This window comes from Cotesia typhae, unplaced genomic scaffold (assembly GCF_013202065.1).
Source record: "Cotesia typhae breed Kobodo isofemale line unplaced genomic scaffold, CoteBio_Ctyphae contig_41, whole genome shotgun sequence".
Lineage (NCBI taxonomy): Eukaryota > Metazoa > Arthropoda > Insecta > Hymenoptera > Braconidae > Cotesia > Cotesia typhae.
This window is the reverse complement of record NW_027423749.1, coordinates 8,009-24,020: the sequence shown is the minus strand read 5'-3', so window position 1 is coordinate 24,020 and position 16,012 is coordinate 8,009. Positions and strand designations below refer to the sequence as shown.

General features: G+C 32.7%; 1 protein-coding gene and 1 long non-coding RNA gene across 4 annotated transcripts; one reads left to right on the top strand and one right to left on the bottom strand.

Moving 5' to 3' along the window:
- Positions 1-5,347: 5,347 nt before the first annotated feature.
- LOC141527798 (uncharacterized) lies at positions 5,348-8,002 on the bottom strand. Of its 3 annotated transcripts, none has more exons than XM_074243460.1 (6): positions 7,900-8,002; positions 6,800-7,076; positions 6,473-6,678; positions 6,243-6,284; positions 6,023-6,159; positions 5,742-5,905 (listed from the first exon to the last, which is right to left on the bottom strand). In XM_074243460.1, the coding sequence occupies exons 3-6, from the start codon at positions 6,475-6,477 to the stop codon at positions 5,871-5,873; spliced, it is 219 nt and encodes a 72-aa protein (XP_074099561.1). In that variant the 5' UTR covers positions 6,478-6,678; positions 6,800-7,076; positions 7,900-8,002; the 3' UTR covers positions 5,742-5,870. The 3 variants fall into 3 exon arrangements, with proteins under 3 accessions (XP_074099559.1, XP_074099561.1, XP_074099560.1); XM_074243459.1 differs by lacking the exon at positions 7,900-8,002 and adding an exon at positions 7,579-7,621; XM_074243458.1 differs by lacking the exons at positions 6,473-6,678; positions 6,800-7,076; positions 7,900-8,002 and adding an exon at positions 5,348-5,651 and having other exon boundaries at positions 5,725-5,905.
- A 13-nt stretch (positions 8,003-8,015) lies between these two features.
- Positions 8,016-11,579, top strand: LOC141527799 (uncharacterized). Its single transcript, XR_012479254.1, has 3 exons — positions 8,016-8,227; positions 8,549-8,639; positions 11,409-11,579. It is a non-coding gene; the product is annotated as an uncharacterized LOC141527799 (long non-coding RNA).
- The last annotated feature ends 4,433 nt before the right edge of the window (positions 11,580-16,012 follow it).

Here is a 16,012-nt window from a genome sequence, read left to right as displayed (position 1 = left end):
ACTATGGGTCTAGGAAGGTTGGAAATAGTCTAGATACCTTGTAAGTAACCTGCTAAACATGATTACGACCTTTATTTTGTAAAATTCGAAAGTTCAATTTTTGAACGAATGGTCGCAGAGAACGGTCGATTAAGTAACGTATGTTCTATGGGACTTGGAATGTTGGAAATAGTCTAGATACCTTGTAAGTAACCTGCTAAACAAGATTACGACCTTTATTTTGTAAAATTCGAAAGTTCAATTTTTGAACGTTTGGGCACAGAGAACGGTCGATTACGTAACATATCTACTATGGGTCTAGGAAGGTTGGAAATAGTCTAGATAGCTTGTAAGTAACCTACTAAGAACGATTATGTACGTTATTTAGTAAAATGCGAAAGTTCAATTTTTGAACGAATGGGCGCAGAGAACGGTCGATTACGTAACGTAAGTTCTATGGGACTTGGAATGTTGGAAATAGTCTAGATACCTTGTAAGTAACCTGCTAAAGAAGATTACGACCTTTATTTTGTAAAATTCGAAAGTTCAATTTTTGAACGTTTGGGCACAGAGAACGGTCGATTACGTAACATATCTACTATGGGTCTCGGAAGGTTGGAAATAGTCTAGATAGCTTGTAAGTAACCTACTAACAACGATTATGTACGTTATTTAGTAAAATTCGAAAGTTCAATTTTTGAACGTTTGGGCACAGAGAACGGTCGATTAAATCACATATCTACTATGGGTCTAGGAAGGTTGGAAATAGTCTAGATAGCTTGTAAGTAACCTACTAAGAACGATTATGTACGTTATTTAGTAAAATGCGAAAGTTCAATTTTTGAACGAATGGGCGCAGAGAACGATCAATTACGTAACTTTTCGTCTATGGGTCCTGGAATGTTGGAAATAGTCTAGATACCTTGTAAGTAACCTGCTAAAGAAGATTACGACCTTTATTTTGTAAAATTCGAAAGTTCAATTTTTGAACGTTTGGGCACAGAGAACGGTCGATTACGTAACATATCTACTATGGGTCTCGGAAGGTTGGAAATAGTCTAGATAGCTTGTAAGTAACCTACTAACAACGATTATGTACGTTATTTAGTAAAATTCGAAAGTTCAATTTTTGAACGTTTGGGCACAGAGAACGATCAATTACGTAACTTTTCGTCTATGGGTCCTGGAAGGTTGGAAATAGTCTAGATAGCTTGTAAGTAACCTACTAACAACGATTATGTACGTTATTTAGTAAAATGCGAAAGTTCAATTTTTGAACGAATGGTCGCAGAGAACGGTCGATTACGTAACATATCTACTATGGACCTCGGAAAGTTGGAAATAGTCTAGAAAGCTTGTAAGTAACCTACTAACAACGATTATGTACGTTATTTAGTAAAATTCGAAAGTTCAATTTTTGAACGTTTGGGCGATCAGAACGGAAAATTACGTAACTTTTCTTCTATGGGTCCTGGAAGGTTGGAAATAGTAGGTTACTTACAAGCTATCTAGACTAAGAACGAGTATGTACGTTATTTAGTAAAATTCGAAAGTTCAATTTTTGAACGAATGGGCCCAGAGAACGGTCGATTACGTAACGTAAGTTCTATGGGACTTGGAATGTTGGAAATAGTCTAGATACCTTGTAAGTAACCTGCTAAACAAGATTACGACCTTTATTTAGTAAAATGCGAAAGTTCAATTTTTGAACGTTTGGGCACAGAGAACGGTCGATTATGTAACATATCTACTATGGGTCTAGGAAGGTTGGAAATAGTCTAGATACCTTGTAAGTAACCTGCTAAACATGATTACGACCTTTATTTTGTAAAATTCGAAAGTTCAATTTTTGAACGAATGGTCGCAGAGAACGGTCGATTAAGTAACGTATGTTCTATGGGACTTGGAATGTTGGAAATAGTCTAGATACCTTGTAAGTAACCTGCTAAACAAGATTACGACCTTTATTTTGTAAAATTCGAAAGTTCAATTTTTGAACGTTTGGGCACAGAGAACGGTCGATTACGTAACATATCTACTATGGGTCTAGGAAGGTTGGAAATAGTCTAGATAGCTTGTAAGTAACCTACTAAGAACGATTATGTACGTTATTTAGTAAAATGCGAAAGTTCATTTTTGAACGAATGGGCGCAGAGAACGTTCGATTACGTAACGTAAGTTCTATGGGACTTGGAATGTTGGAAATAGTCTAGATACCTTGTAAGTAACCTGCTAAACAAGATTACGACCTTTATTTTGTAAAATTCGAAAGTTCAATTTTTGAACGTTTGGGCACAGAGAACGGTCGATTACGTAACATATCTGCTATGGGTCTAGGAAGGTTGGAAATAGTCTAGATAGCTTGTAAGTAACCTACTAAGAACGATTATGTACGTTATTTAGTAAAATGCGAAAGTTCAATTTTTGAACGAATGGGCGCAGAGAACGGTCGATTACGTAACGTAAGTTCTATGGGACTTGGAATGTTGGAAATAGTCTAGATACCTTGTAAGTAACCTGCTAAAGAAGATTACGACCTTTATTTTGTAAAATTCGAAAGTTCAATTTTTGAACGTTTGGGCACAGAGACGGTCGATTACGTAACATATCTACTATGGGTCTAGGAAGGTTGGAAATAGTCTAGATACCTTGTAACTAACCTGCTAAACATGATTACGACCTTTATTTTGTAAAATTCGAAAGTTCAATTTTTGAACGTTTGGGCACAGAGAACGGTCGATTAAGTAACGTATGTTCTATGGGACTTGGAATGTTGGAAATAGTCTAGATACCTTGTAAGTAACCTGCTAAACATGATTACGACCTTTATTTTGTAAAATTCGAAACTTCAATTTTTGAACGTTTAGCCACAGAGAACGGTCGATTAAATGACATATCTACTATGGGTCTAGGAAGGTTGGAAATAGTCTAGATAGCTTGTAAGTAACCTACTAAGAACGATTATGTACGTAATTTAGTAAAATGCGAAAGTTCATTTTTTGAACGAATGGGCGCAGAGAACGGTCGATTACGTAACGTAAGTTCTATGGGACTTGGAATGTTGGAAATAGTCTAGATACCTTGTAAGTAACCTGCTAAACATGATTACGACCTTTATTTTGTAAAATTCGAAAGTTCAATTTTTGAACGTTTGGGAACAGAGAACGGTCGATTACGTAACATATCTACTATGGGTCTAGGAAGGTTGGGAATAGTCTAGAAAGCTTGTAAGTAACCTACTAACAACGATTATGTACGTTATTTAGTAAAATTCGCAAGTTCAATTTTTGAACGTTTGGGCACAGAGAACGATCAATTACGTAACTTTTCGTCTATGGGTCCTGGAAGGTTGGAAATAGTCTAGATAGCTTGTAAGTAACCTACTAAGAACGATTATGTACGTTATTTAGTAAAATGCGAAAGTTCAATTTTTGAACGTTTGGGCACAGAGAACGTTCGATTAAGTAACGTAAGTTCTATGGGACTTGGAATGTTGGAAATAGTCTAGATACCTTGTAAGTAACCTGCTAAACAAGATTACGACCTTTATTTAGTAAAATGCGAAAGTTCAATTTTTGAACGTTTGGGCACAGAGAACGTTCGATTAAGTAACGTAAGTTCTATGGGACTTGGAATGTTGGAAATAGTCTAGATACCTTGTAAGTAACCTGCTAAACACGATTACGACCTTTATTTTGTAAAATTCGAAAGTTCAATTTTTGAACGTTTGGGCACAGAGAACGGTCGATTAAGTAACGTATGTTCTATGGGACTTGGAATGTTGGAAATAGTCTAGATACCTTGTAAGTAACCTGCTAAACATGATTACGACCTTTATTTTGTAAAATTCGAAACTTCAATTTTTGAACGTTTAGCCACAGAGAACGGTCGATTAAATCACATATCTACTATGGGTCTAGGAAGGTTGGAAATAGTCTAGATAGCTTGTAAGTAACCTACTAAGAACGATTATGTACGTAATTTAGTAAAATGCGAAAGTTCATTTTTTGAACGAATGGGCGCAGAGAACGGTCGATTACGTAACGTAAGTTCTATGGGACTTGGAATGTTGGAAATAGTCTAGATACCTTGTAAGTAACCTGCTAAACATGATTACGACCTTTATTTTGTAAAATTCGAAAGTTCAATTTTTGAACGTTTGGGAACAGAGAACGGTCGATTACGTAACATATCTACTATGGGTCTAGGAAGGTTGGGAATAGTCTAGAAAGCTTGTAAGTAACCTACTAACAACGATTATGTACGTTATTTAGTAAAATTCGAAAGTTCAATTTTTGAACGTTTGGGCACAGAGAACGATCAATTACGTAACTTTTCGTCTATGGGTCCTGGAAGGTTGGAAATAGTCTAGATAGCTTGTAAGTAACCTACTAAGAACGATTATGTACGTTATTTAGTAAAATTCGAAAGTTCAATTTTTGAACGAATGGGCGCAGAGAACGGTCGATTACGTAACGTAAGTTCTATGGGACTTGGAATGTTGGAAATAGTCTAGATACCTTGTAAGTAACCTGCTAAACAAGATTACGACCTTTATTTTGTAAAATTCGAAAGTTCAATTTTTGAACGTTTGGGCACAGAGAACGGTCGATTACGTAACATATCTACTATGGACCTCGGAAAGTTGGAAATAGTCTAGAAAGCTTGTAAGTAACCTACTAACAACGATTATGTACGTTATTTAGTAAAATTCGAAAGTTCAATTTTTGAACGTTTGGGCGATCAGAACGGAAAATTACGTAACTTTTCTTCTATGGGTCCTGGAAGGTTGGAAATAGTAGGTTACTTACAAGCTATCTAGACTAAGAACGAGTATGTACGTTATTTAGTAAAATTCGAAAGTTCAATTTTTGAACGAATGGGCGCAGAGAACGGTCGATTACGTAACGTAAGTTCTATGGGACTTGGAATGTTGGAAATAGTCTACCCTGATAGCCATGGTGAATAAAAGTTTGCGTTAGATTGGACTCCAAGTTCAGTAAAATCTAGTTCTCGAATCTAACGACAGGTTTAATCAAAATGTTTTAGTGCAGGAGTTTCAGTGAACCTGCACTGAACTTTGATACAATATCTGTTGATATGGCAAAGTATGAAAATTTTTCCATTTGAACCGTCCGATCGGTAAATTACCTAAAAATTATCATATGAGATACAGAAGGTGGTTCAAGAAGAACACTAGCTTATCAGCATTCTTTCGAATCAAATTTCAGTAAAAAGATGGCGCTGCTAATTGTTTTACGCGGGAAAAGGTTTGAAAAATACTTACAAAACATAATTTTTATCGAAAATAGTAGGTATTTATTTATGTACATATAAGAAAATATATAAATAAATATTTATGTGTATATATGTTTATGAGTTATAAAGATGTATTAAAATTAATTAATTACTAAAAAAATACAGTTATCGAGGATCATCAGCAGGATAACCATTTTCCTTATTATCATTATTATGATCTTCTTCCATCGACGTCCACTCTGATTCAAACAGATCCTCTTCATTTGCAGTATTGCGTGGTCCAGAATTACTATGAGTTGCTTTTTTAACATTCCGCTTTTCTCGGAAACGAGCATTAGCGGCATTTAAAGCCTTGGAAACTGCTTGCCTGAATTCACCATGCGTCATTTCCGGGTACATACGCTTAAGGACCCCTGAAAAAACAAGAAGCGAATACTGTTGTAGTGAAATTATACATAATGAAAAAAAATAATAATCTATATTTACGAGATAAGTCATGACTAATTCGTCTCCTCATGATAGCAATTTTTTCTGACGACTGTCCCTTTTTGCCAACCCAAATTATATTTGTCAGTAAGCTGTCAGTGAATAAACGGTTCCTACTGAATATTTCGCGGATGTTATCTTTCACATTATTTTTCATGTCGTAAAATTGCAAATAACTCATCTGGAAACAAAATGCTGAGTGTGATTAAGAGAATGACAGAGAGAGAAAGAGAGAGAGAGAGAGAGAGAGAACACGTGTGTGTCAGTCGTAAATAAAAAAATCTCGAATAATACTCACCATCTTTTTTTCTTTCTTTATCGGAAGCTGAATCATATTTGATTATGTCTTCGTGTGTCTTAAACGGCAAACATTCCGGCTTTTCAATGTCACGTGACGCAGAACTTCCAATTAATTTGAATGATGTTTCTAAATTTCTGTAAAAATAAGTATTATTGTATTTGTTATTATAATAATAAGAAGCATATAATTTTGTGAAAGAAAAATTCGTGGTACCCACGTTAAACGTTCCCCGAATTTGTTAAGTTCCGTCATCTGATCCCTAAAACATTAAATGAAAAAATATTCATTCAGTAATTAATATGACAGCTGAAAAATTTACAAAAAGGCCTAAGTAATTATAACTTGAAGTATCAAATACGTGCATATTAAATGTTGTTATGTAACTTTTATAAATAGAACAATTATTTCTGTTAGCTGTAAAAATTCTTTAGGAACAATTTGACTTACGTCATTTTGCTGTTCAACAGCTGTATAGTGTTACATACAGTTTTTAATAAATTTAGGATTTCTGGTCCCTCTTTAGATTGGATCACGACAGGTTTAGTGGCGTTTATAATCCGTCTTGGCGTCTGAGGAGTAAACTCCTGAATTCCTAATGCCGATAATGCTGTGCTGCTAAGCTCAGGTGTAACTGGGCGTATTAAAGTGCTTTTCTGTGTAAAAATATGGCATTAATTATATAAGAATTAAAAATAATTTTATGCTAAAAATTATTGAGTAAATATTTAAATCAAATATTTTGTTCTATTATCTATAGTTATATTACGAAATTACTTATTATTAAAACCGACTGAAATACTATTTCAATCTATTGATTTAAATCAGTTAATGCAATCGATGCATACACTTGCAATTTAATTGCAAGATTTAAAAAAAATACAGAAAAGCGTGTATTTTATAAGTCAATCGGTGATATCGGATCGTGATAAATTCCACTGCTTGTTATCAGAACGGTAACAGTGCCAGAAAGCGTCACCAAGTGGTTGCCCAATAACAAAATATTTCTGTTAACAAGGCGATACTGGAATCGATGAGCGTCATTTTCCGGTTACTGTAAAATTTAAATTATATTATTGAGACTATAATTAATTACAGTATAAATAGCTATACACATATAACGCTAAGTTGGAAGATAATAATCCGCCGAAAAATAGTTAGGCCTCGTCATGAGTTTTCATCGTTAACGAACTATAGTTATAGTTACAGATAATGGTATATTTTTCACTTTATTTTTAACAATTAAAAAAATTATACCGGGTTCAAATTATTTCATATTAATATAAATAAAATTATTTGAATAAAAAGCGTTTCTAAGGCAAATAAAAATTATTTCATATGATTTTTGTCTCAATAACACATTGTCTGTAACTAAATATTTAATTTTTGAGTTTAAGTGCATATTTTTTAGATTGAAAAGAAAATTGCGTATGTATTCGACATAAGAAGTCAAGATTGAGCTAAAAGTAGAGAAATTTTAGTATAAGATATACGAACTTTTTTTTTTTTTTAATAAAAATTTTATCTTAATTACTTATAACATTGAAAAAACTAACCTGACTGGACATGGCGATACACCAACAAAGCTCTCAAATTTTTATATGAACAACACAGTTTATGCCTTTTCTTCCAAACTTTTGGACAAAAGTAAATTTTTCAGTTACAATTTTTATGTAACAATAAATAAAAAATTACGGTAATTGAAGCTTACTGAAATAAATTAACATAAACGAAATAACAACGAAAGTATAATACGACGTGGCCACGAGGATAATATGACGGAATAATTCGGCTTCATTTACATATATTATACTGTATGTGAGATTTACACACAACTACGAGTGCTGAACGTGTATGTCATTGACAAGTATACTCACTCACACATCCGGAATAATATGCGCGCGCAGCAGCGACAGGTGAGCTCGCAAGTGCGTGCATGAAGTCAACGTGGCTTTTTCTTAGTGAAATTATTCTGTAAATCAGCTGACACCATTATCATAACCAGTGTCCGAAGTATTCGTTAAATATTCACCAATAAATAATATTATTATTAATTTTTTATTTTATATTGTGCTTATCTTATTGGATTAAATTTGATAACTTTGCTACTTGTTTGGCTAAATTACATTTTTCTGTCTTTTACCACACTTGTATTGTTGTAATAAAAAAAAAATCAACGTGTCTTCAAATTATCAAATATTCCAAGTAAGTTTTAATTTTTTTAAGTATAAAGTATGCAACATTACATTATTTAATTTCTTAATAATAATAATAATAATTTGGTTTTGATGTAAAAACAAAATCAAGTTGTTAAATTATTTTTCATACTCAAGTTCAGTACAAACTAACCTATATTTTCTAAAGTTAGTGTATGAATAAAGGAAATTTTTAGATAAACTTAGATAAATTTTTAGATTATAAAGAAAGCGAAAATAAGAAAAATAAAAAGGAGTAACATTAAATAATAATATACTTATATATTTGGAAAAACAAAAATGTAATTATAATTTTTTCACATTATTTCAGGTAAAAAATAATCCCAAGATGGATCCATGGAAATTGAAGCCTGATTTTCGGCCAGGTTCTCGAAAACCATGGGACCTGTTGTCAGAGGATCGTAAGCAAAAAATAAGGAAATTATATCGCAATGAAATTGACTCTAGATTTAATCGTAATCAAAAAAGTTTAAAATCTATTGCCAATGTTAATTCTCCTCCACTTTTATTGAACAACACAAAAAATGATTCGACTGATGGCATGTCGTGTAATAATGATTTACAGTTAACTTCAAATTCTGCACAATTCCATAACATTTCTATTAATAATGATAATATAATCGAAAAAATTGTTGAGGATGATCAGTTTAGTATTCCTATCTCTAATGAAATAATTTGCTTAGCGTCTGACGAAAATTCAACAAATTTTAACTACATCAATCCTTCAATTAGTCTGAACTCTTCAGATAATACTATTAATTTAGAAACAGATAACTCGCACAGTAAAAATGAAAATTCTAAGATCCCACAAACTAATAGTAATTTAAAAATAATTAAAAAGTCTATAGATACTAATACCTCCAATATAATTCCGTGTATATCAGAAACTTTAAAAATAAGCATTGCTAAATATATAGTCGATCATAAAATAAGTCAGGTTCAAAGTAATGCATTATTAAATGTTTTGCGGCTTCATCCCGGATTGCAGTTCTTGCCTAAAGACAGTCGATCACTATTAAAAAGTCCGCGTAATAAAATTAAAGTTAAAAAAATTGCCCCTGGAGAATACATACACTTGGGATTGGAAGTCATGTTGCAGTCATTATTAACTCGTGTACCCTCGGAATCTATTCCCTATGAATTAATTATAGATTTTAGTACTGATGGGGCTGAGTTGAATAATGAAATACAATTGTGGCCCATTCAATTTCGCGTCGTAAACTTAGAATGCAACAAGCCAGAACTTGCAGGTATTTACAAGGGGATTCCAAACCAACTTCTTTTTCAGATTTTTTTCCGATTTTGTAACTGAAATAAATTCAATAATTAGTAAAGGGGGCATTGAATACAATAATAAAAAAATTAAAGTAAAACTTCGATGTTTCATTGCTGATGCTCCTGCCCGTGCTTATGTTTTAAATCATTATGGTCATAATTCAGAATATCCTTGCTCCAAGTGTTATGTAAAAGGCTCTGCATATATGGGATCTAAACGTTTTCCCGGTATTAATTACAAATCAAGAACGGATCAAGAATATAGGTTACTTTCAGACGTTGATCACAATAAAGGAAAATCTGCTCTGCATGATCTTCCCATTGATCTTGTTTCACAAGTATCATTTGATTATATGCATTTAGTATGTTTAGGTGTAATGAAAAAAGTATTGAATCTTTGGTGTTCAGGAAATGCAAACCAGTAAAATTACCAGCTTTCCAAATAAAATTAATGTCTAACAGATTGATGAATCTACAATTGTATTGTCCACGCGAATTTGCCCGAAATCCCCGCGCGTTAGATAAATTGTGTCATTTCAAAGCTACAGAATATCGCCAACTACTTTTATATACATTCATTGTTGTTGCTCGTGGATTAATTACAGATGATCAATACAATCATTTTCTTTTGCTTCACTCATCAATGCGGGTTTTACTAAGTAGTAAGTCTTCAACTGAAAATGTTGACTTTTCGAAGAGTCATTAAAGAATTACGTAATAGACGCTGAAAATATCCATGGTTTACAATTTCTTACTTATAATGCGCATGGCCTGCTTCATTTAGTTTCTGATTATAAATTGTACGGTTCATTAGATTCAGTATCAGCTTTTACATATGAAAATAGAATTTCCCATTGCCGCAATTTTGTAAGAAAGCCAGATCAGCCGCTTCAACAAATATTTAAAAGAATTCATGAAGAATTGCAATTCCCCATCACTATTAAAGACAATACAAAAAATTTCAAACCATTCAGCGTTCATAAGTATGGTCCTATTCCTAGATTATTTGAAAATTCGTGCATGCAATATGAAAGTTTACAAACACCATCTTTTTTTTTCTCAATTCAAGACAATGATAACACCGTAGTTACAGAAGATGGCCGAATCGGTCTTATAAAAAATATAATCCTTTATAACAATACATATTTTTTTGCTGTTCATTTCTTTGAAAAATTAGAGTCATTTTATACCGTTTCAAACGAGCCGTCAATGACATTTGGTGTATTTTTATGTTCATCACTTAACGACACTAAAGCTTTGATTATAACATATAATGAAATACGAAGTAAATGCTATCGAATGCCATTTTGGGTCAATAAACCGTTTTTAGATTATACAGTAAATGATGAACAAATTAATAATGCATACGTTTCTATAGTTTTATCTTCCAATATCGATAATTGAATAATTATTAATAATTTTAACACTCAAATTATTCTAATATTATTTGACTATATTGTAGCACACTAATACCTAAACATAAATACAATATATATCTTTTTCACTATTGTACAGGACTAAAATTTCAGTTAATAACGAAATATTCTCCACGTCTAAAATTTATCTATTTTTAACCACGGTTATTTAAATTGAAAGCCCTAGTATCGGCTCATGCACCAGTACCTGCTCACTCCATGTATTTGTGTATCTATAATCACAAATATAGATATACAAATGCACGGAGTAAGTAAGTATTGGTATATGAGCCGATACTGGGGTTCTTGTCTTATATGTTCATAATATTTATTGCTCCCCCCTGATCATCATGAATTATATAAATAATCGCATCCGTAAATTTCAAAACACCTCAAGGTAATACTAACAGTATAAATGTTTCATTGCTAATATATAACTGAGTCACTTAACTATTAACCTTTTTTTTTTTGATATTCCAGAGTATAACGACCACAAATATGAGGGCCATCACAGTGCCGACACTGTTCGCTGAGATCAAATAGCTGTATAATTTATTTCTATTATTTTAAAAAATGTATTCACAATGACTATTATTATTATGTATATTTTTTAGATTATTAATAAAATAATTATTGTGCAACTCCAAAAAATTGTTCAATTGAAGAAAATATAGATATAAATAAAAAATTTTTAAAAATTAATGGTTTATAGAAAAATAAAAAATTTATATTTTTATCCATGATCATAAAAATGATAATATATTTGTGTTCATAAGTATTGTAATAAGTAATATCAATTAACATGAAAGTATTAGAATTAAGATTGTAAATAAGGACATATATTTGACCACATTTTTCGGCCGCACGGGCTGAAATTAAATAAACAATTTTTGACGTTAACAAAAAAATTATGATTAACAGTTTCTTTGTTTTAAATTTTCCAATCCTACATCAAAATCAAACAATTAAAATTTATCATATTCATAATATCTATTGAATTAATTCATCACAAATTAAATAATTTATAATGTTTATCTGTACAGATGTATTATTAAATTTTTTAATTTAACATGCATGATTTTTTTTATTTTCATAAAAAAATACTATCTTTGTATTGAACAACTAACAAACAATATAATTTTATTCGAATTTCATTTAACTACTTATTTATGATTTATAAATTAACATAATAAGTTCTTTATCAAGGAGTAATAAAATTTTATATTTTCGCGAGTTCATGTGTGATCTTTTTTAGAAAGTAATATAATAGTAAAATATTTGTCTCAAATTTTAATGCATGTTAGACTGAGCTTTCTGAATTTAAAACTTTATTGAGAAATTTCTTTTAATATTTGAAAATATTTTCCATAAAAATTGATGGTAAAAATATATACAATTTTTGCTAATAAATTTTTTAAAAAATATTTTGTCAAACTTGACTTTATTTTTACTAAAACATCACTACAACTTTTAGCTAACTTTCTGTACACAAAATTCTGTCTAAAACTTTTGTACAGATGTCGGTTACAAATTCAATTGAATTTCCTAACCAACTTCAATACAATTTCAATACACCATTCTGCAGTGAACATCTTTGACTGAACTTTGACAAAACTTTCATAAAATCCCGCCAGTGCAAGTTATTTTACTGAAGGCGTGGCTATCAGGGTAGATACCTTGTAAGTAACCTGCTAAACAAGATTACGACCTTTATTTTGTAAAATTCGAAAGTTCAATTTTGAACGTTTGGGCACAGAGAACGGTCGATTACGTAACATATCTACTATGGGTCTAGGAAGGTTGGGAATAGTCTAGATAGCTTGTAAGTAACCGACTAAGAACGATTATGTACGTTATTTAGTAAAATTCGAAAGTTCAATTTTTGAACGAATGGGCGCAGAGAACGGTCGATTACGTAACGTAAGTTCTATGGGACTTGGAATGTTGGAAATAGTCTAGATACCTTGTAAGTAACCTGCTAAACAAGATTACGACCTTTATTTTGTAAAATTCGAAAGTTCAATTTTTGAACGTTTGGGCACAGAGAACGGTCGATTACGTAACATATCTACTATGGACCTCGGAAAGTTGGAAATAGTCTAGAAAGCTTGTAAGTAACCTACTAACAACGATTATGTACGTTATTTAGTAAAATTCGAAAGTTCAATTTTTTGAACGTTTGGGCGATCAGAACGGAAAATTACGTAACTTTTCTTCTATGGGTCCTGGAAGGTTGGAAATAGTAGGTTACTTACAAGCTATCTAGACTAAGAACGAGTATGTACGTTATTTAGTAAAATTCGAAAGTTCAATTTTTGAACGAATGGGCGCAGAGAACGGTCGATTACGTAACGTAAGTTCTATGGGACTTGGAATGTTGGAAATAGTCTAGATACCTTGTAAGTAACCTGCTAAACAAGATTACGACCGTTATTTTGTAAAATTCGAAAGTTCAATTTTTGAACGTTTGGGCACAGAAAACGGTCGATTACGTAACATATCTACTATGGGTCTAGGAAGGTTGGGAATAGTCTAGATAGCTTGTAAGTAACCGACTAAGAACGATTATGTACGTTATTTAGTAAAATGCGAAAGTTCAATTTTGAACGAATGGTCGCAGAGAACGGTCGATTACGTAACATATCTACTATGGACCTCGGAAGGTTGGAAATAGTCTAGAAAGCTTGTAAGTAACCTACTAACAACGATTATGTACGTTATTTAGTAAAATTCGAAAGTTCAATTTTTGAACGATTGGGCGATCAGAACGGACAATTACGTAACTTTTCTTCTATGGGTCCTGGAAGGTTGGAAATAGTAGGTTACTTACAAGCTATCTAGACTAAGAACGATTATGTACGTTATTTAGTAAAATGCGAAAGTTCAATTTTTTGAAAGTTTGGGCACAGTGAACGGTCGATTACGTAACTTATCTACTATGGGTCTAGAAAGGTTGGGAATAGTCTAGATAGCTTGTAAGTAACCGACTAAGAACGATTATGTACGTTATTTAGTAAAATGCGAAAGTTCAATTTTTGAACGTTTGGGCACAGAGAACGGTCGATTATGTAACATATCTACTATGGGTCTAGGAAGGTTGGAAATAGTCTAGATAGCTTGTAAGTAACCTACTAAGAACGATTATGTACGTTATTTAGTAAAATGCGAAAGTTCAATTTTTGAACGAATGGGCGCAGAGAACGGTCGATTACGTAACGTAAGTTCTATGGGACTTGGAATGTTGGAAATAGTTTAGATACCTTGTAAGTAACCTGCTAAACAAGATTACGACCTTTATTTTGTAAAATTCGAAAGTTCAATTTTTGAACGATTGGGCACAGAGAACGGTCGATTACGTAACATATCTACTATGGGTCTAGGAAGGTTGGGAATAGTCTAGATAGCTTGTAAGTAACCGACTAAGAACGATTATGTACGTTATTTAGTAAAATGCGAAAGTTCAATTTTTGAACGAATGGTCGCAGAGAACGGTCGATTACGTAACATATCTACTATGGACCTCGGAAGGTTGGAAATGGTCTAGAAAGCTTGTAAGTAACCTACTAACAACGATTATGTACGTTATTTAGTAAAATTCGAAAGTTCAATTTTTGAACGATTGGGCGATCAGAACGGACAATTACGTAACTTTTCTTCTATGGGTCCTGGAAGGTTGGAAATAGTAGGTTACTTACAAGCTATCTAGACTAAGAACGATTATGTACGTTATTTAGTAAAATGCGAAAGTTCAATTTTTGAAAGTTTGGGCACAGTGAACGGTCGATTACGTAACTTATCTACTATGGGTCTAGAAAGGTTGGGAATAGTCTAGATAGCTTGTAAGTAACCGACTAAGAACGATTATGTACGTTATTTAGTAAAATGCGAAAGTTCAATTTTTGAACGTTTGGGCACAGAGAACGGTCGATTATGTAACATATCTACTATGGGTCTAGGAAGGTTGGAAATAGTCTAGATAGCTTGTAAGTAACCTACTAAGAACGATTATGTACGTTATTTAGTAAAATGCGAGTTCATTATTTGAACGAATGGGCGCAGAGAACGGTCGATGACGTAACGTAAGTTCTATGGGACTTGGAATGTTGGAAATAGTCTAGATACCTTGTAAGTAACCTGCTAAACAAGATTACGACCTTTATTTTGTAAAATTCGAAAGTTCAATTTTTGAACGTTTGGGCACAGAGAACGGTCGATTACGTAACATATCTACTATGGGTCTAGGAAGGTTGGGAATAGTCTAGATAGCTTGTAAGTAACCGACTAAGAACGATTATGTACGTTATTTAGTAAAATGCGAAAGTTCAATTTTTGAACGAATGGGCGCAGAGAACGGTCGATTACGTAACGTAAGTTCTATGGGACTTGGAATGTTGGAAATAGTCTAGATACCTTGTAAGTAACCTGCTAAACAAGATTACGACCTTTATTTTGTAAAATTCGAAAGTTCAATTTTTGAACGTTTGGGCACAGAGAACGGTCGATTACGTAACATATCTACTATGGGTCTAGGAAGGTTGGAAATAGTCTAGATAGCTTGTAAGTAACCTACTAAGAACGATTATGTACGTTATTTAGTAAAATTCGAAAGTTCAATTTTTGAACGTTTGGGCACAGAGAACGGTCGATTACGTAAGATATCTACTATGGGTCTAGGAAGGTTGGGAATAGTCTAGATAGCTTGTAAGTAACCGACTAAGAACGATTATGTACGTTATTTAGTAAAATTCGAAAGTTCAATTTTTTTGAACGTTTGGGCACAGAGAACGGTCGATTACGTAACATATCTACTATGGGTCTAGGAAGGTTGGAAATAGTCTAGATAGCTTGTAAGTAACCTACTAAGAACGATTATGTACGTTATTTAGTCAAATGCGAAAGTTCATTTTTTGAACGAATGGGCGCAGAGAACGTTCGATTACGTAACGTAAGTTGTATGGGACTTGGAATGTTGGAAATAGTCTAGATACCTTGTAAGTAACCTGCTAAACAAGATTACGACCTTTATTTTGTAAAATTCGAAAGTTCAATTTTTGAACGTTTGGGCACAGAGAACGGTCGATTAC